The sequence below is a fragment of the Babylonia areolata genome, chromosome 1 (genome assembly GCF_041734735.1).
Source record: "Babylonia areolata isolate BAREFJ2019XMU chromosome 1, ASM4173473v1, whole genome shotgun sequence".
Taxonomy (NCBI): Eukaryota; Metazoa; Mollusca; class Gastropoda; order Neogastropoda; family Buccinidae; genus Babylonia; species Babylonia areolata.
Window position 1 is genome coordinate 66,204,507 of NC_134876.1, and position 25,768 is coordinate 66,230,274.

General features: G+C 39.9%; 2 protein-coding genes across 3 annotated transcripts; one reads left to right on the forward strand and one right to left on the reverse strand.

Moving 5' to 3' along the window:
• Positions 1–3,161: 3,161 nt before the first annotated feature.
• Positions 3,162–11,519, reverse strand: LOC143285884 (dnaJ homolog subfamily C member 22-like). Its single transcript, XM_076593332.1, has 3 exons — positions 10,910–11,519; positions 9,504–9,964; positions 3,162–5,766 (listed from the first exon to the last, which is right to left on the reverse strand). The coding sequence occupies exons 1-3, from the start codon at positions 11,349–11,351 to the stop codon at positions 5,548–5,550; spliced, it is 1,122 nt and encodes a 373-aa protein (XP_076449447.1). The 5' UTR covers positions 11,352–11,519; the 3' UTR covers positions 3,162–5,547.
• A 451-nt stretch (positions 11,520–11,970) lies between these two features.
• Positions 11,971–23,134, forward strand: LOC143293177 (ras-related protein Rab-13-like). Of its 2 annotated transcripts, XM_076604106.1 has the most exons (7): positions 11,971–12,165; positions 12,998–13,063; positions 13,809–13,847; positions 16,578–16,650; positions 20,982–21,178; positions 21,850–21,920; positions 22,749–23,134. In XM_076604106.1, the coding sequence occupies exons 1-7, from the start codon at positions 12,010–12,012 to the stop codon at positions 22,870–22,872; spliced, it is 726 nt and encodes a 241-aa protein (XP_076460221.1). In that variant the 5' UTR covers positions 11,971–12,009; the 3' UTR covers positions 22,873–23,134. The 2 variants fall into 2 exon arrangements, with proteins under 2 accessions (XP_076460221.1, XP_076460222.1); XM_076604107.1 differs by lacking the exon at positions 13,809–13,847.
• Positions 23,135–25,768: the final 2,634 nt, after the last annotated feature.

The window sequence follows — 25,768 nt, forward strand, 5'->3', positions numbered from 1 at the left end:
ATTCCGACAGACACACCTTCCAAAAATCACAAACCCCAGATCCTTGAACAAATCATAGATTGTTTTGCAGCATCAACAAATGTCAGTGAATTGCAGTCTCGATATTTCAAGACATATGTAATCTCCCTCCAAAAAAAGAACATCATGTAAAACTAAAACTGCTGGAGCTAAAGATTTGTGTTTCTCAAAATGCACCGAGTTAAAAAGATAACTAGGGATTGCTGAAGAGACTGTAATGACTTCCTCAGTAGAATTTGCCTTGTGTGTGGATTGGCTGAAGCAAGACGCCAAGTAACGAGTCACACTACACTCGACTTGAACATGACCCTGAATCACAGGCATGCACATCCACACCCTGGCCAACCAAACACCATGAAGTGGGCAACCTCACCATCACCAGACTATTCACACTGAACCACCTGCTCCACCACATGCACACAAAATTTGGCATTGGACAGAGTGGACAGTGCCCTTGTGGCGAGGGACCAATGACAACCAACCACATCCTTCAAGACTGTAGGATGCATGCAGCATCCAGGAGGAAGTACTGGCCAACACCAACAGCAGTGGAAGCCAAACTGTACGGCACCCTGGAGGAGCTGCGACGGATGGCAGCCTTCATCGAGGACACAGGGCTGCTCATCTAATGGGAAGCGAACGAGGAAGAAGAAGAAGAATAAGGCAAATGACACTGAAAACAAAAAAATCTTCAATTTTGTTCAGAACAGAAATTAAACAGAACAAGTTTTACAATTAAACTTGACAAATTAAAGTGTAGGACAACAATATTAATCCAATAATGTCTCAGCAAAAACAAGGCAGGCAAAGATTATATTTAAACTGAAAACCGCAAATGATGCATGCCTATGTGCACAGACCATCTAAATCTAAAATAAACCATGTCTATATTTGAACCTCCGAATAAGCATGTATATGAATTCAAACTATTTTAATCTCAAATGAAGTATGTCAAAATCTAAACTATTCAAACTATTAAAACCCAAAATGAAGCATATCCATGCACATATTTAAACCTCAAAAGAAGCACAACTAAATAACTTAAACCTCAAATGAAGCATGTGTATGAATATGGCTACTTAAAGCTGAAAATATATGTATATACAATCAAAACTATTCAAACCTCAAATAAAGCATGTCTTTGTATCTCCATCTGCACAATGTATCCAATAATGACCTCTGCTGGAGACAATTTCCAATTTGTTCTGTCTGTCAGTAGAATTAACACACATACACAGAAGGGTTGAGAGCAGAATATTCTTTCATTTTGTGGAAATATTGGCTATGGCCCAAGGTTCAATCATTTGCAACATCATTTCTTGTGGAAAGATTTTTTTTCTCTTGCTGAAAATATTTTTCAAGTAATTTTGCTCAAGTAATCTGGTGTGTCCTAGTGTTTACCAGTACTCTGAAAGATTTCAAAAAGTTATGCCTTCTACCTCTCACCTTTTCCCCACTTTTCACATTGCGCACAAATAAGCAGCTAGAAAGCAAAAACCTTCTTTCCACTGAACAGCTGTGATATGTGAGGGTGTATGAAAAATTTTAATTTATTGTGTAGTGGTGACAGCTGCATTACTGGGGACAAATTTTTCAGGAAGTACAAATACATTTTGTAAATATGGATTTATATAGCATTAAACATCAGTATACATTTGATGCAGCAATATAAATTAACAATCAAGCATAAATATACCATCTTCAACTGAAATTTGTCAATATTGAAATTCACACGTTAAATAGATTTTACATAGCAATGGCACTATGTTACAAAGCAAAAATTTTAATCTCACTTATTATGAACATCATATTTATAATATAGTCAGATGACATGTGACAACATGCTACAGCTCTATGTATTTTGACAAACAAAAATTGCTGACATATATGTATTGCTCTGATTAAATAACAGCCCTGAAGACTGCAAATGCAGATATATGATTAAAAGGTAAGTCTCATAATTACATTTGTCAACATTGACTTTCACTTGTAATACATATTTTGTATAACAATGGCATTACATTATAAATCAAAGGGTATTCACTGTAAACATTATTAACAATAAGCTGTTATTGTGCTACTGCATCATGTACTTGACAAAAAGTAATTTTCTACAAATATGAAATGCTTGATAAAATATAATTATGATAAATTCTAGTTCTTCACAGCCCTGCAGACTGCAGGCAGAGTTGTGTGATTAAAAGCATGCATTATACGTTTTCATGGAGACTTGTTCATTGTTGCTTCTAGTCCAGCCGACTGCACAGGGCCATATCAGGACTGTCAAACAAACCATAGAAATGGTTTTCCAAGTCAACACAAAACTGTCATATCCAAAACAACCAAAAAATTATTAAAAAAAGCACAAAGATAAACCTACAAAACACAGTTCATGACACATTACCTTAAACATTTAGCTCCTTCGGGCAAATAAGACAAGGCCATGCTGAGGATGTCAGCCCTTCAACTTAATTTATCATTCCCAGATCACACACACACACACACAAAAAAAAAACACACAAAAAAACAAGGAAAAAACAATACTTCCAAGCCAACAACAACAACAAAACAAAAACAACAAAAAACATAAAAAGGCCATATCAGCAAATAACAGTGCAGAATGGACAACTAGTGCCCATCCCTGTGTTTATAAGCTCACCACCTAATTGCCAGAGCAAAACAGCACAGATAGTACATCACAGACTGCAGAAAAAAGTGTTAAAGCTTGCTCAGACTGTTTAGACAGAAAAAGCAGACAACAGTAAAGGAAGAAAAAGAAAGAAAGAAAGAAAGAAACAAAAATAAAGTGAGCAAGAGAAAAGAGGAAATTTCTAGCACAGAATTTCCAGAATGAGGAGATCCTATTTATAGTGTAAGACCCCCGGCATCCCCACGGGGGATAGGAAACAAGTACAAAACAGGTGAGACACACAAAGATTTGACAGAATTTTCAGCTTCATTTAATCAAAAATATCTTTTATAGTTCACATCACAGTTCTTCCTCTTCTTCTGCGTTTGTGGGCTTCAACTCCCACGTTCACTCATATATACGTGAGTGGGCTTTTACGTGTATGACCGTTTTTACCCTGCCATGTAGGCAGCCATACTCCGTTTTCGGGAGTGTGCATGCTGGGTATGTTCTTGTTTCCATAACCCACCGAACGCTGACATAGATTACAGGATCTTTAACGTGCATATTTGATCTTATGCTTGCGCATACACACGAAGGGGGTTCAGGCACTGGCAGGTCTGCACATATGTTGACCTGGGAGATCGTAAAAATCTGCACCCTTTACCCACCAGGTGCTGTCACCGTGATTCGAACCCTAGACCCTCAGATTGAAAGTCCAACGCTTTAACCATTCGGCTATGGCGCCCGTCACATCACAGTAATACCGCAGATGTCGGAGAGAAATAGTATCACTTTATGAAATATCAAAAATATCTTTCACGGGTAAAGGGTGGAGATTTCTCTGATCTCCCAGGTCAACATATGACCTGCTAGTGCATGAACCCCCTTCGTGTGTATACGCACACAAATCAAATACGCACACTAAAGATCCTGTAATCCATGTTAGTGTTCGGTGGGTTATGGAAACAAGAACATATCCAGCATGCACACCCCCGCAAACAGAGTACGGCTGCCTACATGGTGGGGGTAAAAACAGTCATACATGTTAAAGCCAACTCGTGGCCATACAAGTGAATGCGGAAGTTGCAGCCCACGAATGATGAAGAAGAAGAGAAGAAAATATATTTCACAGTTCACTTAGCAGGAATGCTGCAGATGTCGGAGAAAATTTCTTCTTATATCTAACAAATGGCTACACAGATTTGGAAAAGTGCCAATGTTTTGCTTGTAGTGGCCACTTTTTTCTACGGACAGTCTTCTGCATATGCTGGATTGTTTGTCTCAAAAGTATGTAAATGTAGAAATCTGCTTTCTTGTAGGAGATTAATTTCCTTCACACATATATGGGACCTCCCCACCCCCCAGAGAATGGCTTCTTTAGCATATATCTGATGACTTTTTTCTCCTATCAAAAGATAAATCAGACTTTAGGGGAGTGTTTCTTTTGAGTCTATGCAAAATACATTACACCTTTCTTTAAAATTCACATTTTAATTAGTTCATATGTACAGTGTTCATACATATGACATGACCGCCTCATGAGTAAACTTAAACAGAACCATTTTGAACAAGAACAACAAAGATCTGAGATATAAAAATGTTTAGCCATAAAACCTTCCTGACACCAACCTGTGAACTGATACAACAATCCTAGCTTTCAGCCTGTAAACAAACCATAACTACTGTCAAAATACAAATGGAAGGTGAAAACAAGCTGGTCAGTCTCCAGACAAACGTAGATCTGAGACCAAAATATCAACCCTTCTCTCTGAAGCCCAAAGAAACTTAATACATTTCCCCAGCTGGAAAGAGAGTTGCGACCATTGTTTTTTTTTCAATGATGAAGACACTAAATTAAACTAAGGTGTTTCTACAAAATCACTTTTTAAACAGACACCAGATGAGTAATGTGCTGCATGCAAACGTTCAGATGTGGAATTGCATAGTATTTTTTAATGCACTCTTTAAAGTGGAAATACATTGAGCTAAACATTCACATTATAGATTCTTCTATTTACATGTATATTCTCACAAGTATTGAAATACATTAAAAAAACCCAAAACAAAACAAAACAACAACGACAAAAAAATAACAGAACAAGAGAGGCAGGGCCTTCAAGACTCACTTGTGATAAATTAAGTCCCCTAGCATTAATTACAAAGTAATTTCCCTTTTTTAATATCTGCACCAAAACGTTTGCAAAATAAATAAAAATTCCATGTTTAGCAAAAGAAGTTCCTGTTTGAACAAAAAATGAAAATAATGACTGCTCTTGTTGTTGGGTCAGAATATCAGATCAAAGTGCCAAGTTTAGAGAATACAAAAAATATAACAGTAAATGCAGTTTGCATATAATTAGGCTTCATTATTTATTTTTTTGTGCCCATCCCTGAGGTGCAATATTGTTTTAAACAAGATGACTGGAAAGAACTGAATTTTTCCTATTTTTATGCCAAATTTGGCGTCAACTGCCAAAGTATTTGCAGAGAAAATGTCAATGTTAAAGTTTACCACGGACACACAGACACATGGACACACACACACAGAGACAACCAAACACCGGGTTAAAACATAGACTCACTTTGTTTAAACAAGTGAGTCAAAAATGCTGAAGCTCTCATATACATAACTGCACATGTTTCTTACACTGAAAATACAGTATTGCAGTTGGATGAATCATTTCATTTCATACTGGGATTAATAAATTAATAATAAAAACATGAAAATTCTATACAGCTTCTAAAGCAACAAAAACAAGAACAAAAAAAGTGAACACACTAAAAAAGAAAAAACCCCAAAACAAAACAAATAAGCAGATAATCAACAGATTATTTCTTGCTGGAACAATCTCTAACAGAGATGAACACATTCTTGAATTCAAGAGAAATCAATAATTTCAGAGCTCATCGCTGTGCGATCGTCTCTTGTTTTTCTGTGATCGCCGACTTTTGATATTGGAAAGCGTTTCATAAGCCTTCTGGATTTGCAGAAACTTCTCCTGTGCTGCAGCTTTCTTGGAGGGATCTTGCTGTTTGTCTGGGTGCCATTCCTTCGCCAGCTTCCGATACCTGGATTTGATTTCCTCTTGGCTGGAGTTCTCGTTCACCCCCAAAATCTGTTCTCACATAAAGCACAGAATACTTCAAATATGTCAAGCACATCATCTGAATGGAATTCATCTTTCCTCCAAAGTTGTTCTCAAACAAAACAAAACAATGAAATATTAAACGAGTCATTTACCCCCAGTAACAGTCTTTGCAGAGAGAAAAAAAAGAACAATTCAGTCATGTTAACCCTTTCAAAGCCAAAGCTGCAACACTACAACATACAGTTTACCGTTTAGTGCCAAAGATGCGTATTTGCAATAACTATTTTGGCACAACTGTGGGACTGATAACTCTTTTCTGCTGAAGGGAGACACAAACAAAACATTTGATTTAAAGCTTTAAGGTAAATGAACATACTTTTATTTTCGTTTACAAAACATTGCAAGATAACAGCTCTAAAAGTCATGAAGCCGCCAGAAATACATTCCAGAACAAGTGGAAGTGAATGGGTTAAGCACATTATTCGAACTGAGTTTTTATTCTTTCTCAGTTTCTGCTTTCACAGAAAACAGAAAATCAAACTAGTTAACCCATTACAGCCTCAACAGGTTCCCCTGCAATTGAGCTGGAAAAATGAAGAAAATATACTGAAACTGACTGTTTTTCCCACCAAACTGACACATGGGGACACAGCTGAAAATATTGTAAATTAGTTCATACTGATTGTAGTATATACAGGAATGTACACCACTTTGATGTAATGAAATTTGACACCAGGGCAATGCTTGGACACATGGACGAATGAGTTATGCATGACATCTAATATCTATATATGAAAGAAACAGGATAAGTGTACATGTTCAGTTCTTGTTTATTTGTTCATTCACAGATTTCCCATTGTGTTGAGCAGTGCCATGTTTAGAGGCCCTCAAAGAATCTGGGCAGCAAAGGTAAATGCAAAAGGCCTTGCAACTTGTGTTGACAAAATGAGAGACTTTCTGAAATGGGTTTTGTCATTGGTCTGTGGACCAATGGGCAATTCTGCTTTTTTTTTGTACTTTCATGGATTGCAAATGCAATGTTCAGCAGTATCTCATTCTACCAGTAGGGTTTTACATGCAAACTGTGTACACCTCCATACAGGAAGGGATGTGCATACTGGGTATAGATTTTTCAATGGCCTACAGAACACTTGACATGGATTACAGGATCTTTGACATGTGTATTTGATCTTTTGCATGTGAATCTCTCTCTCTCTCTCTCTCTCTCTCTACATATGGGAATTAAGGTTCTGGCAGGTCCTCCAGGATGATCTGGGAGACAAGAAAAATCTTCACCCCAATCCACCAAGCGTAAAACTGGAACTGAACTCAGGACCCTCAGATTGAAAGTCTAACACTTTAAATCAAACATTCAGCTATTGCATCTATCAGCAGTTCTGTTTCATGCCAAATAAGACACTGGGTTTGAAAAGTGTAAAATACTCAGTCGTGAAACATAATGACATTGAGTGATTGACACAGTTGTCAGTAAGAACAGCTCAACACTATCTGGATCAACATAATCTGTGTAGAAAAGTTTTCATGAGCAAAAGTCATTACAGTTGTCCCCACCCAAGTCTGCCTCACTGAAGTCAACCCATCGGGTAAGTCATCACATTTTTTGGCCCCAGCCAGCCGCCTTCTTTATCTCTGTAAAATTTCCCCGCTTAACTCGACCTCGTGTAAGTGGATCACATATATGTCAACCAAAATTTTGTGCCCCAGTAAGGTTTCCACGCCGATAACGGATAAGTTGGCACTGTTGTCATGTTCTGGGCTAAAACCATGAATGTTGGGAAAATTTGCTGTGTCAGACCCAATGCAATGTCTCAAATCTGCCCCTGCCCCTCCCCTTCCATAGGTCCTAAAGCATCCCCAGGGGGTTTATCAGTGTCCCAAATCATCCCCCAGGGGACTAGTCAGTGTCCTAAGCTGTCCAAGAACGTCCCCCACCCCCACCCTCATGCTGTTTCAGTCATCCACCGACATTATTTGAAAATCTCTCCCAAAGCGTACCCCCTATAACTAAAATAGAGTACTCTCTCTCTCTCTCTCTGTGTCTCCCTCTCTCTTTCGGTCAGTACCAATCAGTTATGAGTCATACCAGGTCGAAAAGTCTTCACACTGCAAAATGAAATGCTGTATTCTGATTCTTTTTTTAAAAATTTTATTGTTGTCACTTGTGATCTGCAGTGGTCAGTAATGATAAGCAGTGGTCAGTAAACAGCAAAATCCTGCCAAGAAGTCCAATACTGTATGAAAGGAACCAAAAATAGTGGTGAGCAGTGGTAAAAGATCTGTTGGAACATAGAGCTGGGGAAACAAAGACCCAGAAAACATAAATTTGGGGGAATGCAGGCCTTGGGGAACACTGACCTGCGGGACCTTTGACATCCTGACTTCTTTTCCTCCTCTTCTCACAATTTCCAACACACACACACACACACACACACACACACGGACTCGCACACACACACACATACATACACACTCAAGTGAATGTACACACACACATGTATGCATGCACAAGCATGCACGAGAACAAATGCAGAATAAAATTTAGTGGTGGTTTGGTGGGAGGGGGGCTGGGGAGGGGGGTGGGGGGGGTATTTTGAGACGGGTGCTTTGGTGTGCCAGAGGGGGCCGAAACAGCATGTGGAAACGTCCAAGAATGTCCCCAAAGGGATGTTTTTGGATTTCCCATGGGGGACATTTCCTCAGCTGAGCTACAGAAGTAGGCAGGGTGCGGAGGAACTAATTGGGATGTTACACCAATGCTGATGAAAGGAAATTTTCTTTCTGCACTAGTGGGTCACGGTTAAGTATGTGTAATTAAATATATTTCCTTATTCAGTGTAACACAGACGATGAAACTGATCATCCTGTGCTGCGAAGGACAGTGAAAGGCAGGTAAGTTACAGTATGCAGTCAGTGAAAGAAAGACGATCAATCCCCACATGAGCTAAGTCACGAACCATGCAGAACCCAGTTACAATGTTGACCAAGAACAACAACAACAAAAAAGCCAGAGAACTGTGGGTATGACCTTGATGAAACAGAGAACTTGGCTTACAGTTGAAATAAAAAAAAAACAAAAAAAGGGTAGAGTAAGGTTAGTGGGTTTTAAATGTAAATAACAGAAAGATAATCTACGGATCGGATGTGGGCAGTGGACGCCTAAAAGGCTTATATAGGGATCGGATGTGGCCATTGGAATTTGGACACCAAAAATGCTATGGATTCCATAGTTTGAATGTATGCTTGTATGTATGTATACATTGTTTATGTGTGTACAGTCTGCTTTGTGTATGTGTGTGAATAACTTTGATGTGATGTGGTATATACAATAACATGTGTTTTTGAAAGCATCTTGAGCAGTTTTTTGGATAGAGTGCAATATACTAATATAGGTATCCATCATTATCGTCATCATCATTATCAATATCAACATCATCGTTATTATTGTTACTGTTATTAGTAGCAGTAGTAGTATTACTACTAGTATTTTTTCTTTGATCATTTTCAGGAACAATGTTAATGTCTCACACATACAGTGACGCACACACACATACACGCTCACACTCACAAGCGCACACATGCACACACACACCATACAATAAATGTACCCCCACCCATTCCCGCCACCATCACAAAAAAAAGAACAAAATGAATAATCAACACTAAGCCTTCAAGAACCATGACCCAGTCTGAAGTGAAGTGAAATAAACACTTAAGAACAACTCAAAGAACCCAGGACAACTCACCCTGTATGCATTGGTTTCTCCTTGTGGATCTATACTTTGGACAAGTTGCTCATAGAAAGTGCGCCAGCCATTCACTCTAATGTTCTGCCAGATCAGGTACAAGCTCTCCTTGGTCTGGGTCCATGCTGGGGACGTGAAGAAGTTGTTCAGAGCTTCTCTCAGTGGGACTGACTCTCCATCTTTGGTGGTCACTGTGGCGTTGAAATATAGAGCACTGCCCCACATGGACAGATAAACCATCCCACAGACAAACAGAACAGTCAGTCGCCGACACTTGCTCTTCCGGCGTCTGCTGGGCTTCCAGCGGTATCCCGAGGCACAGACAGAGACAGCAGAGAAGAAACATGATGCCCCGATGTTGGTAGGATCATCGAGCTGCCAGAAGACACCCACTGCAGATCCCACCAGGCAGCGAACAAAGGAAACATGGAGATGTCCGATGTTGCCCACCAGATGAACCCCTGCAAACAAAATATCCCAGCTGAATGTTGTTTGAAGCCATGCTGACTGTAAAGGCCATCTCATTTTCAAAACAAAATCATATATGCACACATGCTTCAGCCTTAGAATGCTTGCACAAAAATGAAATGCATCTTGACCACAGACTCAGTTGCTAAAAAAATCAAAAAATAAAATCACTCAAAATCCCACAAAAAAATGACCCATGCATAAATCTTTGCTCAAAAGAAGTTAAGAACTCAAAAACACACTTGTATACATGTATCTATACAAAATTTTTTTCATATGCAAACACATATTTTTTGTGTTTTACAGCTTCAGTTAGCTCTCAGGAAAGAGTGAAACAAACAAGCTTGAACTAGGGTGGAGGAGGGAAGGGAGTGGGGGAAGGGAGTGGGGGGAGGGAGGAGGGTCCATGTTTGAATGTATGTTTGAGAATGACAGCAGGAGAAACCACAAAACATCATATCTTTTCATATTTTTTTTTACAGGAGTGTATATGATGTCTGTGTATGTGTATGCATATTTGCATGCATGCTTTTGTGTGTGTGTATGAGTGCACATCCAGTCTACCACTGTGTGTGTGTGTATGTGTGTGTACATGTGAGTGTGTTCATAATCTAATGCGCAACTGGTGTAAAACCCAAATACATAACAGATCTCACTTCCAGTTGAGACGGTAAACTGTTGGTTTGGGCCAGTATGAGAATTATCTTTGGACAGCTACTGGACTTGTATTTTGTACAATATAGCAATACTGGATAGCAGATCACTTTTTGGACCTGGGTCCTGTGCATAACCAAATTTTTATTGGGTCACATTATTCTTAATGCAGAATATGTGCAAATTTGCATGCATACATCAGTGTGAAGGGAAGGTGGCTATGTAAATGGTGGGAGCAGAATTTTACATGCATTTTGGCCTTTTTATACTCTAAAGATACTGACCAGCAGCTGCTGCTGTGGGTGGCACCACGAGGAAAAAGGTTCTGACCAGGATCCTGTTACCTTCTTTGAAAACTTCCTGTGGAAAAAGGAACATGACCAAGTAACCCAAGACATATCCCATCGTCATCATTCCCACGAAGCGAACTAAGCTCATTTTGGGTCTCCTGTCTCCATTCCTGTTCTGATTGGCCTCGTTTGTCACTTGTGTTGTAGGTACCACGTTTTCATTTTCTGTCTGATACCCAGTGTAACGGTCTTCTTCATTGGTTTCTTTAACGTAGTCAGGCAGACGCCAAAAATCCCTGATCCATCCCAGGCCGAATACTCCACCCAGCGTGGCCCACCATACAAACGCCTGTCTGTCTCGTTTGAGGTAGAAGTGATGGACGCCGAAAACCCCCAAGAAAAACCAAAGGATGTAAGCAACCACCTGATTCGCCATGTTGTAGTTGTAGGCCAATAAGTTCTCCTTATAGCGTCGATCAATGTTTTCTCATCATCTACGCGAAATCTGAAATCCGAAAGTACACGTCATTATTTCTATTCATAGGAAGAGGAAAGCTTTCAGTTTGGCTGATGTTGCTATCAGACGCCACCTGGAATCATCATATCCGGTCCACAGATACTTGTTGATCTCTGTGAAATATTGTCAGATTCAGTGACAAACATAAGAACTATATCTGATATTACTAGAATTATAAAGACGCTGACTCTGAAAACTGATGTGTATTTTCGACTGGGAAAAAAATTACCTAAAAAACAAAAACAACAACGACAAAAACAAACAAACAAAAAAACCCACACCTAATTTTTGGTGAATTTCGGTAATTATATTGTGTTGAGTTTGTTGCTCAATGGGTTTATATATATATATATATATAAAGAATCAAACAAGCAAAAAAACAAACAAGTATAAGTTGCTCAAGGAAGAAAAAAACAGGAAAGTATAATGTATCAAGGATGATATTTCGTACGTTTTCAGGGCGCATGAATTTTGGGGTTGGGGATTTCCCTTCAACTTCAAGTTCCCATCATGCAATTTATTTACCTTAGCAATGGCGTGTGAGTTGCAGACGACCTAACGGGATCGTTGAAAGCAGATGCTTGCGCTTCTTTCCCTTGGCTACCGCCTTCATCATTGTGAAGATTCTGACATCTTCCTTTCAATAACATTTACCTATCACAAAATGGATAGAACCCCTGGACACTTGTCAAAGAACTACCAAGAAGCCGTGTCGTCGCTTGTGTGGGCAAAGGTTTGATGTGTACAAGCTCAGAATACGAGCATCTTAACGTCAGTTGCCTGGGTCCCACGACGTGTACTCATCAAGATCCAGAACCACACACGCACACACACACACACAGCCCAAACTGGATAATTCTGTCACACACGCGCGCGCGCGCACACACACACACACACACACACACACACACACACACACACACACACAGAGCCCATACTGGATAATTCTTTCACACACACACACACACACACACACAGATATCGAGAGAGTCCAAACTGGATAATTCTTTCAGTCTTAGCACCGATAATGCATATGGAGAGATCACTGTCATGTTACCATAAGGCCACAAAGCAGAGAAAAACCCAGCACTGTTGTTGTGTCACTTCCTTGGTGTTTTAAATCCATTTGGAGGGGAAGAATTGTGGCCTGAGGTTGTGTGACTCAAATCAGATCTCTTATTGTACTTGATTATTAATTGAGGCCACCATTCCGCTACTTGATTGTACTGTGCCTGTTGTGTATGGATTCAAGCACATGTTGCAACATTTCAGTTTGTTAGAAAAATATAAACTACTGAGGTGCACAGAAGTATCTTTATTCAATGGTAAAAACATTAGATTTTAGATTTTAATGCTTCAAAGAAATCCATTTATTTTATGTTTGGGAGAAATATCAGTGGTTTGAAGACGGTTTCCTTCAGTCAGAATGAATCTTAACTCAGTGTCATATTCTTTCCCTTAATCATAATAGTTATTATTCAAAACAAGCATCTGTCCGTTTGTTTCTCAAATACAGGTTTATGTATATTTTTAAAAGATCATTAGTGTTTGTGGATGTTTTTCAGGTGGTTGGCGTGGGCAGTGCAGGGACAGGCAAAACATGTCTCATCAAGCACTTCTGTGAGAGCAAGGTACATGAGTGTTTAAACACATCATCATAGCACAGCAGACCACACATACATGTGTGCGTGTGTGTGTGTGTGTGCGTGCATGAAAATTTACTGACGTTGATGCCTTTGCATTTTTGTTCCTTAGATTGCATTTCAGTGTTGAGATTTGTGCTGATGAGAAAAACATTTTAGGATTTTTGTTTGGGTGGGAAGCATTGAAACATTCCACAAAAAGTTTAAACAAGAAAAGAAAGTTAGTCTCTGATTTTATAAGTGCCATAATAAAAAGAGAAAGTGATTTAACATTTTATTGTAATCATTTAGCAGTTATTAGTACACAATGTGGTAAAGGGAACAAGTAGTTTCTGCAGACTACAAAGAGTTGTTTCCCATGTACCATGTCTGATACTGGATGGCCACGAGTAGGCTAGTCCTGGTGCATATGTCCAATATCAAGTTCTTTTGAATGAGCGTGCACTTGTGTGTGTGTGTGTGTGTGTGTGTGTGTGTCTGTCAGTCTGTCTGTCTGTGTGTCTGTGTCTGTGTACCAGTGCATATGTTTTATTAACAAATGGTGCAGTAACATTTGGTTGTCTTTAGTTACTATATGGCTGTACAGATAACACAATTTTTGACTAAATATATTTGTATGTAATTTTGTTTGTAATAAACAAGAAATATATTTTGTTGTTGTTGCTTTTTATGGAGATATCACCATAACTATCCTCCTCCTCACTGTTAACCATTTGGATGTATGAACCTTTAGAGTCCAGATGAGAACAGGTATGGTGCAAGTGAACAGAAGGTTTGTATATCTTTTTCAAAGATAGTCAGCATTAGTTTTCAGTGTTGATTTTCCCCCCCGCTGCTCTTCCTTTTCCTCTTCATTTAGAGTGTTGCTGCCAGACTGCCATCCATAGAAAACAGCTGATTTAGGAATGACTCATTTGATGGCTTTGCATTTTACAATAAAAAAAATTCTTAGGGCTGTTGCTACTTGTGTTTTGTACAACCTGTTACATGGAATTGTGAACAAACATTTCCCTACTTTACTCAGACAGCAGAATTCATAGACTACACAAAGAGGAAAAAAAATTAGGAATCACTCATTTGATACAGTTGTGTTTGTACAACCCATCACATGGAACTGTGAGCAAACAGTTTTTCGCTACTGTTTCTCAGATAGTGAAATTCATAAGCTACACAAAGGCACAACTTTCTTTGAGACTTATGAGAATTCAAAGTTTCCTATAGTTATCAATCAGTTGTCCCCAAAGCCCACAGACACCAATTAAACATCATAAACTTCCAAAGATAACAAAAAGATGTACCAATTTCCTGAAGTTACCAATAAGACACATTGAATGTTAATTGATATTTATAGGACAGACTGCTAAATTCCTGAAGAAAATAAAAAGATACAGTAAATCTCCAAATCATATATAGTAATGATTTATTATCTGAATATGTCAAAAAGACATGTGTAAATCCTCAAACATTGCAAGAAAACATATCAAATCCCTTATTGATTGGCTTAGATATAGTAACATGATCTATGAAAAACAAAAACAAAAAACAAACGAACATGATCTATAAAGATACCAAAATATAAAGATACTGGAGCCACCTAAATGAGAAAACAGCAATAGCTTCGTCAGTTGACATCCAGTGTACAGGTCAGCACGCTGACCCACTTATAGTGTCTGCAGCTTAGTACATTGATCCTTCCCACTGATGCCATCAAGTGGTTTCAGTGATGTATGCATATCAAGATCAAGGAAACAGCCCTAGTCACCAAAAATGCCAGAAAGACACCATCAACATCACAAAAATTCTAAATCCTGAGATATTTACAAGGATTCCTAAAATCCCAAAATACAAATGAGGCCTACTCAGCACCTAAGTTTGAGGTGATATTCTCTTACATCAGTTCATTTATACTTTAGCACTGATTGATTGATTGACTGATTGATTGAGTCTTTTTTTATTAAAAAAAAAGAAAAGAAAATAGTACAGCTGATTGTTGTTCTGTCAGAATAGTCTCTGGAGTATGGCATACTTACACAACAGTGTTTGTTGCATAAAAAAAACACAATTATGTCTTATTTAGAGTGTAGAAAATAGCTTGTATCTAGCAAAGTTCAGATAAATTGCCTTCTGCTGGTGTTCATTGATGTATAATACACACTGTGTTTGCTTTCAGCTTTTTCCACAAATAATTTCAATCTCTAGAATCCTGGTATGAATTAGATGCATATTGATGCACAATCTTATTTGTCAGCTTTGGCTTCTTTTGTTGTTGTCCGGCAGTCCTTTCTTCTAAAATCTTATCAGCCGAATATGATATGTAATCCATGGAAGGATTCATTCAAAATCATCAATTTATATAACACACTATGTTTCATACCATACTGAAGCATGTAGATTGCACAATTTTTCAGTTTGACACTTATGTATGTTGTGAACCCTTCAGTGGGCCCAGTGCACAAAAAGCTGTCCTGGAATTGACCTAAGATGTTGTAGGGAACTGATTTCATTTTTGTCTTTAGTGCTTACTTTGAGATAACCTGTGAAATGTCACCTCTGGATAATGTGGTGTGGATATCTTAGTTCTTACCTTTTTTTTTAATATACTTCTAAACATGCGTGAAATGGGATTGTTATCATTGTGTACAAATTGCAGATTTACTAATGATAGTTGTAGTAGTTATAATAATAATAATAATAATGGCTACTTATATGCACTTTATCCAGAATACTACTCTAGATGCTTTACAAAACACATGATTTTATGCATAACACATTACATCAATGTTACATATTCATGCCAAAATGTACCTAGCAAACTGTACACACATATAAGAAAAATGCTTTCACACATACAAACATAATTCAAACATGCATATATACATACCTGTCCCCTCCACACACACACACACACACACACACACACACACACACACACACACCATACACACACGCACACATTTGCACATACATGCACATGTGTACACAAACATAAGCACATGTACATAGTTAAACATATTACATGAACAGGAGTATACTGTTTGGATGGACATTCCACAATGAAACTTATTTACCCCATTTTCTTTGAATTATGTTGATTATTGTTTTGCTATAAGTTGATATGCAGGACATAATGATTGTTGATGTTGTTACAGATACAGTATTTGGTGACTGGTTGATTTATTATCATTTTTTGTGCTTTACTAGTATTCTAGTATTGCACATACCCGGTGTAATGTCATTTTGAAAGAAAAGAACCAGAATTTTTCACAGGGGTGAATGAAATATAGTGTGTTTGAGGGTTTGGTTTTCTGCAACAGCAGGTTATTTGAAATAAGTTGATGAGGTGTCATTGCGTGGCATTGTTCTTGAATGTTTTAATTTCATTGATTTTATGTGCCATCCTGTTTGTGTGTTTGTGTGTGTACGCATGCATGTATTTACGCGTGAATGTGTGTGTGTGCTTGTGTGCATGCGCACATTTAAAGACGGATGTGGATGTGTGCAGTTTAATCAAGGTTATCAACCAACAGTTGGCGTGGACTATGGCTTCAAAATCCAGACCATCAATGGGACGGACAGTGAGTATATCTGTCTGCAACTGTCTCTGTTTGTCTGCCTGTCTGCACCTGTCTGTCTTGATCTGTTTCTCTATTCTCATATGCTGACATACATAATCAGATGTTAAGGTTTTCTTAAAGATTCTCCATCCATTTCAGCGCTTTCTGCGTTCGTTGGCAGTATTTCCTTTGTTCACATGTGAACTTTTATGTGCGCGATCATTATAAAAATTATATGCCTTGGACTGTTTTCCGGTTGCATAAACTTCAAGTTTTTTTTTTTCCCTTTTAAGGAACATTGTTGCCTACTTTCTGTGTTGTTTTGCTCTGGTGATAAGGTAATGATATTGTAAACATTGGGATGGCCTTTTTGTGGCTTTGAAGTATTTTTTCATCCCCCCCCCTTTTTTTTTGTGGTCAAATCTTGGAATTACACTTAATTAAGCGGAAGGCCAGCCCTCAACACAACCTACTCCTTAATTCTCTTTAAGGAGCTTATTTAACAGTTGATTAGGTTATATATCATGAACTGTTTTGTTTTACAGGTGTGTTTCTTTTAATTTTTTTCCCCAGATGTGTCAGAGGTTTGTGTTTAATGCAGTTGGAAGCTTTTATTTAATTGAACTGCCCTGATATGACCCTGTATGGTCCGCTGGACTGCAATAATGTCAAACGCCAATACTGGTTTGTACATCGTAATTCCCTTCCTCTTTTTTGATAATTTGTAGGTATACCTATTTCATTTGTTTCATTTGCTGTTTTAACAGTTAACTATTTAGTCCATTGTTCCCGAATAAAATGTATTTTCTTATGTCCACAAATAAACTACTGTATATTCGGAATGGTGTTTAGATATGTTTTGTTCCTCTTTTTTTTTTTTCTTTTTCTTTTTAAGTGGACACTGCGCGCATCCGTCTACAATACCTCTCGCGTGAATCAGGTTTTCCCGAATAATAGGGATTCTCTGATCGTTGACACTAAAGTCTTCATTCTAACTTTTTTTTTCTCTTTCTTTCTTTTTTTTTTTTTTTTTTTTTTAAACCGTCTTCGAGACCCATACCTCATCGAATGAGCTCATGTGTTTTGAAACGGAAGAATATTAATTTGCACATCAGGATACAAGCTTTTACATGTCGTTCACTGCCTGCGTGCTGATGTATTTACAGTTCCAACAAATCTCCTTGGTAAAAATCGGTAAGGAGGGACACGGAAACGGAGCGACGGAGAGGGGTGGGTGGGTAGGCTAAAGAGATAGAAGTGTGGGATGGATAGACCATAGATCGATACAGATCAGCTGGAGCTACTCTCTCTCTCTCTCACTGTGTGTGTGTGTGTGTGTGTGTGTGTGTGTGTGTGTGTGTGTGTGTGTGATGCTTTAGATAATATCAGGATTGTGACATGATATTTCTAACAGTGGAAGTGAGCTCCATGTAGAAATTTTACATCTGGGTGCTTAGAGGATAATCAGGATTATGATGCTGGTAAGAACCTCATAGATAAACACGAGTTATTGACAAAAACGAAATATGACTGATGGATAAAATGACTGAGCTAGTCAACGACCTGACCAACAATATAAAGGAGTAAATCTGAAGGGGCATAAAAAGCCAAAAATGGCTAAGTTGTATATAACAACGCCCCAAATTCTGATCCTGATCCTGAGAATGGACAGAACAAAAGGGAGGGAAATCAGTGAGTGACGTTAGCATCGTCGCCTTAGGAGTCTTGTGTGGACACCCGATATAGGTATATGTAGTAAAGTACCATGTTCTAGACGCCCACCCCAAATTTTGCAGCAAAATTTCTGCATGGGGTATCTGAGTATAAACTGCCAAAACAAACTTTGGGTCAGGACAAAAAAAATCTAATGCAAAAATACGTCAGCACGACAAGCTGCTTTAAAGTCATGACATGGATCCTGTGTGGACGCAAGAAAACAAACAAACAAACGAAACAAATGAAAACCCCAAAACCAAGGCCCCACCCCCTCCACACACCCACCCCTCCGGCCCCCACCAAGCAGATTTCTCTGAGTTTGAGAAAAGACATTCATAACTCCTTGTGTTTGAAATCTTGGCGCATATACCGTGTTTAGATTACATATTCAATATAAAAAGCCAGCCCTCACTTTTGAAACAATTCTCTGAAAACGGAGGATGGACGAAAAGGCTGTGAGGGGCGTTACAACACACACACACACACACGTTAGGTGCATATCTGGAGAACATATATCTGGCAACCATATAATATTCGAATGTCAGAATCTAATATGTTTGTTGTTTTTTTTACCAGACTTCACCAAAAGTTCTTTTGAATGTGTTATTAACAATTCCAATATGTTATTTGCTGTTGCAGAAGGTTTGCTGCGTAGTCCAATACGACATTTGTTATAGTTGTTTGATGTTGGCGTTTTTTACGTTTCCATTTTCCCTAGCGTTGTCTCTCCCTGTTCACCCTCCACACATACACACACTTTTACCCCCACCCCCTCTCACAACCCCTACCCCCACGGTTTTTTTTTTTGTTTGTTTTGTTTTTTTGTCAAATATCACTTCAAGTGGAAAGACGTCAAACTGAAGACGAACACACACACACACACACACACACACAGAGTTTGTTAATTTCTGACTAAAAAATGAGTTAGCTTTCGGAAAAAAAAGAGGAAAGAAATGAAGAAGAAAAGGGAGCCAGATCATGAGGTTGACCTTTTCAAACGAAAGCGCGCACCGTTTTGATTCAGAACTGAGTCTCCGTGTTTACTGCAGTTGACGAGACATCACACGGAAAAGGCGAATATCCAACTGACCTTTCTTTGAAGCTCACACATGCAGCCAACAACAGTGTCAACACTGTATTTTCTTCTTCCTGTTGGTTGGAGATGCGATCAGATTTTCAGTATCGTGTTGTGCTACTTTGTATATCAGCGCATTGCATTGTGTTGTAATACTTTACTGGAAGCGAGTGAATAGCACGTTTTTTCTGTGTAAATATTCACCTTGTTGAGGTGCCAAAGTGCAGTACCACCCCTTCCGCGAGAATTCGTGCACATGGTTGAAATGGATTCATTCGTGAACTTTGGTCACAGACAACCATTTTGTTGCTCTGGGTTCTATTCCGTGCTCAGAATCAGAATGTGGAGCAAACCATCATATTTAATACAATCACGCAGCACAGTACGAGAGAGAGAGAGAGAGAGAGAGAGAGAGAGAAGTCTTTGATATCGAGCGGGGTGCGTTTGGTGTCGTGAACATTTGAAGAAATGTCGACTTCCAGTGCGCCCGTACGTTTTTTCTTGTTGATCCATGACCACAAGTTGCGGCTCACCAGTGTCAGATATAGCCTACACTTGCGCGCACACACACACACACACATACACATACGCGCGCGCGCCCGAGCGTGTGGAACTCACCCCAGCACACTGCAGCGGCCTAATCGCCCCCACCCCCACCCCCCATCCTCCTGAACACGGTCACTCATGAGAGAGGAAACAATGTGTGCTACAGGTTCTTGGAACAATTTCCAGGTGTCAGGGTGATTTGATGACGTTCATGAGAGGGAGGGGTGTGAACGGATCTCGCGAGACAGTGTAAAACGGGTTGCTGTGTGAGAAGCAGTCGCTTGCGCCACAACCCCCCCGTGCCACCGCGGGGGGTGGAGGGAGGGGGTTGTTGAGGGGAGAGAGGGAGCATGGCCACAGTGAGATACATGGCTTCAATGCTGGACATCAGTCGTTCTTTTTGCTGATTTCCCTCGAGGCCGTCCCATAACACCTTCGGTTTCACAACTTAATTCCTCCAGTTTTTTGTGTTTTTGTTGTTGTTGTTGTTGTGTGTGTGTTTGTCCCTCAGTTTTAGGGTTTTTCTAACTTTGTTTGTGTCCTTTAAAACAAAACAAGAAATATTGATAGGGTTCAAAGGGGGGAGGGGACAAGGAGGAGTGTTTCGCGGTTTAGGAACGTATGGAGAGAGAGAGAGAGAGAGAGAGAGAGAGAGAGAGAATGCGGTTTGAATGTTCAGACAACGGCAATTTGAAAGTGGTCCGTGTTTTATTTTTGGTTACATTAAGATGCTGAAAAGGGAACTGGTGTGTGTGTGTGTGTGTGTGTGTGTGTGTGTGTGTGTGTGCGCGCGTGTAGGGGTGGGAGTGGGGGGTTACATGCGTGCATAGGCGCGTTCATGCGTCCGTGCGAGTATCATCATGACAATCACCATCAGTGCATCCGTGTAGCCAGATCTCCACCACGCCCACACACTCCTCCCGATTGATTTATTGAATCATTTATCCTGATATATTACATTTTTCGCTCTGTCCATTTCTAAAACATGGTGTGTGTACCGTGCCGTTGTCGGCAGTGCGCGTGCACATGTGGGACCTGTCCGGGAGTAACGAGTACCTGGACGTCCGCAACGAGCTGTACACCGGAAGTGACGCCATCTTCATCGTCTTTGACGTCACCAACACCTCGTCCTTTGAGGCGCTGGACTCGTGGCTACGGGAAATCAGCCGCTTCAGTTCCGGCACTCCTGAGATAGGCATTGTGGGCAATAAGGTATGGTACAACGGGAGGGGGCAGTCAGGCGGTAGAGAGAGGGGGTGAGGGCGGGGGATGGGGGTGGGGGAGCAGGGGGGGGGGGGAGGGCACACACTTTAATGGAGAACCCTTGTTTTAGACCTCGGAGTGCTGAGAGAAACATTAAATTTACACCAGTCTTTTGGGGGTGATTAAAAGAGAGGAGGGGTGGGTTGGGCCGGGGGAAGGGGGCAGAGCAGAGGGCGATCGGAGGTGGGGAACGAGGAGAAGTTTGGAGAGTTTGTGACAGAGAAAAAACTGATGTGATTTCAAGCATTGTATTTTTTTTTTTTCCGCTTTGAGTTAGCTTTTCCCTTTACACTTGCATGAATGTGAAACGTTATTTCAATGTTGCACTGTCTTATGCTATATTGTCCCTCAGAAGTCATTCTCTTGTATTTTCTGTAAGGACATTAAACTGATTTCATTGATTGAAACATGTATTGAGACACTGGTTATTTTTGGTTTTAACTGGTTTTGTTTTGTTTTCAAGGTTCTGTTTATTTATTTTGATGTGCTTCGTTTATATACCTACTACATTGTATGTACTGTTATTTATGTTGTCGTCCCAAAGGGGAATGGCTGGAAATATAACATGTTTGGTATTGTCACAAGATTTTTTTTGGTATAATATAATGTTATCATTGCAGAGCGATCTGAAGCAGAAACGCACTGTGTCAACAGCAGAAGCCAGGAAGTTTGCAGTTCATCACAAGTGTCTGTAAGTTTGAAAACTGTTTCAACTTTTGTTTTGTTTTGTTTTGTTTTGTTGTGAAGTGATCGTCGATGTCTCTGCTGTAAAGAGCTTTTGCTGTGAAGTGTGTTGGAAAAGATACTATTATTATTACCATTGTTACAGATTATATGCATAATTATTGTGTGCATGTGTGTATGTAGGGGGTAGGGGTAGGGGTATGTTGTTTATTTCGACGACTGTCCAATCAAACTGATAATTTATTAGAGGAGAAAATATTGGAAAACATAAAAAAAAATCAACCACTGAGAGAATGTGTGAGGAAATTGGAATAATTGTGTGAGTGCACACGAATGTTTGAAATTCAAATTGTAATCAACTTGTAACTGCATTTTAACATTTTTACCCCCCACGCCCCTCGCCCCTCGAAAACGGAGTATGACTGCCTACATGGCAGGGTTAAAGACGGTCACAATTGTGCATGCGAGTGACCGTGGGAGTCGCAGCCCACGAACGGGGAAAAAACGTTTTTTAAAAAACAACAACATGAATTTCTAATGGTTAAAACAAACAATACCTATCTCTTGGGAAATATTCTGATATTTTTTGGTGTCTTACTGGTCAAGATTTTCGCGGAAATGAATAAAAAAAACCCCACCCCTATCTATCTATCTATCTTCTCTGCGCGGAACCAAAGAAAAAATATGTCTATCTTCATCTCTGCGCGGAACCAAAGAAACATCTGTCCATCTATCTATGTAAGAGGTTGAGCAATACATTCTGCTCTCTCTCTCATCCTGCTCGTCCTGGTGTCATATAATAGAAGGGACTGAGGGAAGTGCGATGTGTTGGCAGGTATTTCGAGACCTCAGCGGCAACAGGGGATGGAGTGGACGACATGTTCCAGCAACTCCTACAGGAAGTAGCCCAGAAACGGAAGAACATCTCTGCCAGCAGCGCCACCAAGCGGCCCAGATAACACCAAACTGTTCCTGTTGTCGACCTGGATTATGTTTTGTCCTGTGCTGCGTTGTACGGCGCTGTTTTGCATTGCATTCTATTTTATTGAGTTTGTGTGTGTGTGTGTGTGTGTGTGTGTGTGTGTGTGTGTGTGAAGGGCGCTTGCGCATGAAAACGTAATTCGAACGGTAGTCATGTCTGTGCATTTGATTTTCTTTTGTATTGAGCAGACCGGTTTCTCACGTTTGTTGAATATTTTATATGAATAAATCCATTGATAAACGGCATTCCTTCAGAGTCCAGGTTTTATATATATATATATATATTTTTTTTTCATACTTGTAAAATCAACAGCTGTTGAGGTCTCACTTTTGAAACTCAAGTAGTTCCGCCAGAGTTGAGACAAAGTGCATGACCATCAGACACTTACACTGTTGAGGGTATAATCATGGACATAAACTGGGCTGAATACACCAACATTGCTTCAGGAATCTCCGTTTCTTTTCCTCCAAAACAGTATACGTTTTCTGACTCATTTTCTGTCTGTCTGCCTCTCCTCCTATCTCACAAATCGATTTCAAATATGAAATGCTTTCACCGGAACACCTTACGTATTTCTGAAAACTCATTGCAAAAACAACAAAGCGACAAACCCAACCAACCAAACGAATAAACAAACAAACAATCCTAACGGATAAACAAACAAAAGAAGAAGAAAAAAGAAAAACGATGGAAAGACGGTACGGATACGCTGTTGAGAAAAGTGGTTGGAGTGGAACGTAATCCAACTCGTGTTGACCGGTACCTCGCATCTGAGAACCTTTTCTTCCAGAGCAGGCGCCACTCAGACACCACTTCAGGGATGAGGCCGACATGCCGCCTTGTTCAATTACTACCAACAGAACAGAAAATCCACCACCAGACTGTTGGTCTGTTTGATTGTCCCGTGTCTTTAGTTCGAGCGCGTTGGGGTGGATGGATCAGTTGTCTCACCATGTGTACTGAAGTCTGCTCCTGTCAATATTTCAATCTGAAAGCTCGCCACCAGACTTTGGGGCAGGTTTCTTACTGTTTGTACCCTATCTTTACTGCGAAGGGGCGTGGGGTGAGTATTGGATTGGTTGCCTGTCCAATGTTTGCTCTTATCTGGCTGGCTAAGAGCATCGCTTCGGTTTTGCCCGAATGTTTGCACAGTTTGTGAACCATTTCCTTCCAACACCAGGAACTTGGGCACTTGATTTTGCCACTCAGTTTTTCTTCAAGCGTGATGGAGAAGCCACGTGCTTGGAGAAACGTTAACACGTGAATATATCATAGAAGTATTTGTTTTGCTGCGGCTTGTGTGTGTGTGTGTGTGTGTGTGTGTGTGTGTGAAACAGTAAATTAATCTAAATTCAACGTTCTACGCTCCCATCCCCGAGTCCCTCGTGCCCAACACTACGCACGGATCTATCTTGCACACCCACAATCAATACCCACGTGGTATTTTAATGCCGTCAGTGGCATCCGATGCACTTTATTGTCGCTTATTGTAGATTTCCGTGACACGCATCTGCGCGTTTGTGTCAATAGTAACACATTTGCAGTTTTCGTATCGTATTTATCTCGCTTTGCCTGAAAGAGACAGAATTATTGTTCTTCTCAGTGCTTGGTATTGGCTGTATCTGAAACAGGGGAGTCAGTCAGTTCAGATTGTGTGGGTTCTTTTTGTCGATTTTTCAACAGTTCCTTGGATGATTGTTTTAGCAAGGCCATTGGATCTCATTATGAGGCCTAAACAGATTAGCTTTCTTTTCTGAACTGATGTCAACAGATCTTCAAAAGGTCCAGTGTGATGCTTGATGATTGGCAAACTTATTCATGTGTAACTGATATTTAATGTCTTGCGATAACAAATCATTTCTATTATTTTCTAACAAAATCCGCCGTGAGGATCTATGTCTTGCATGAATACAGGAAGATAGATCCCAGATAGATGAACTGTTGAACAGCTCATAGCTTCTGTCCCTGGACAGTTATATCTGCAGTGATGGTGGTGGTGTGGGTGGCCACCAACTTGGTCTTTTCGGCGCTGATTTCCATGCCTTATCTTATCTGGTCTTTTAACAAGTTAGACAAGTTATTGCTCACTATCTGCCAAGCCTTAAGTGTCGTCAGCAAAGCAAAAGTGCTTGATGACTGTGCTGACTTAATCTTCAAATACGTCAATCATGGTGCGTTCCAGGAATATGATGAACAGCATAGGAGACAGAAGGCTGCCCTGACGGACTCCAACTGAGGTATGAGACCACCCTCCAATAGCTTGTGTGAGTACCGCACTGGTTGCTTTGGAACAGAGTTGCTGGATGGTGATGAAAAGCTTTTGCCCGCTGTTAATTTTCATAGTGGGCACTTGTGCATCCTACCAGTGTATCGCCCCCACAAGTCTGCAGTTGTTTGCAAGCGACAAGACCTATTTCCACATTGTGTTCAGAGGTGTGCATCACTAAAACACGTCTGCTGACAGCAGTATTCCTTAATTCACCCTGACAATGTCATTACCACACACCATTTAGGGGGTTTCCATGCTACTTCTGGACGTTGAAATGTGCTGTCAACAATGCTTCTTCACAGGCTGACTGACATTACGCCAGTGTGAACGAGACAACACACACACACACACACACACACACACACCACCCCCGAGCATGTGTGTCGCATATTGGACAATTGCACAACGATAATTGCATGTGATAAGTGCATGAGAAAATTAGCCATTCAGAAGAAAATAAAAATAAAATTGAAAGCATGAAGAGATGCAAATCTTGCTAGTTTTGGGGGTATCCTCAGTAAAGTAGGCTTACAGGAAATCCAAAAAGAAAATGAATGAATAATTGAAAGATGCTGCAATCACCGACAGTTCTTTCTTCAATGTG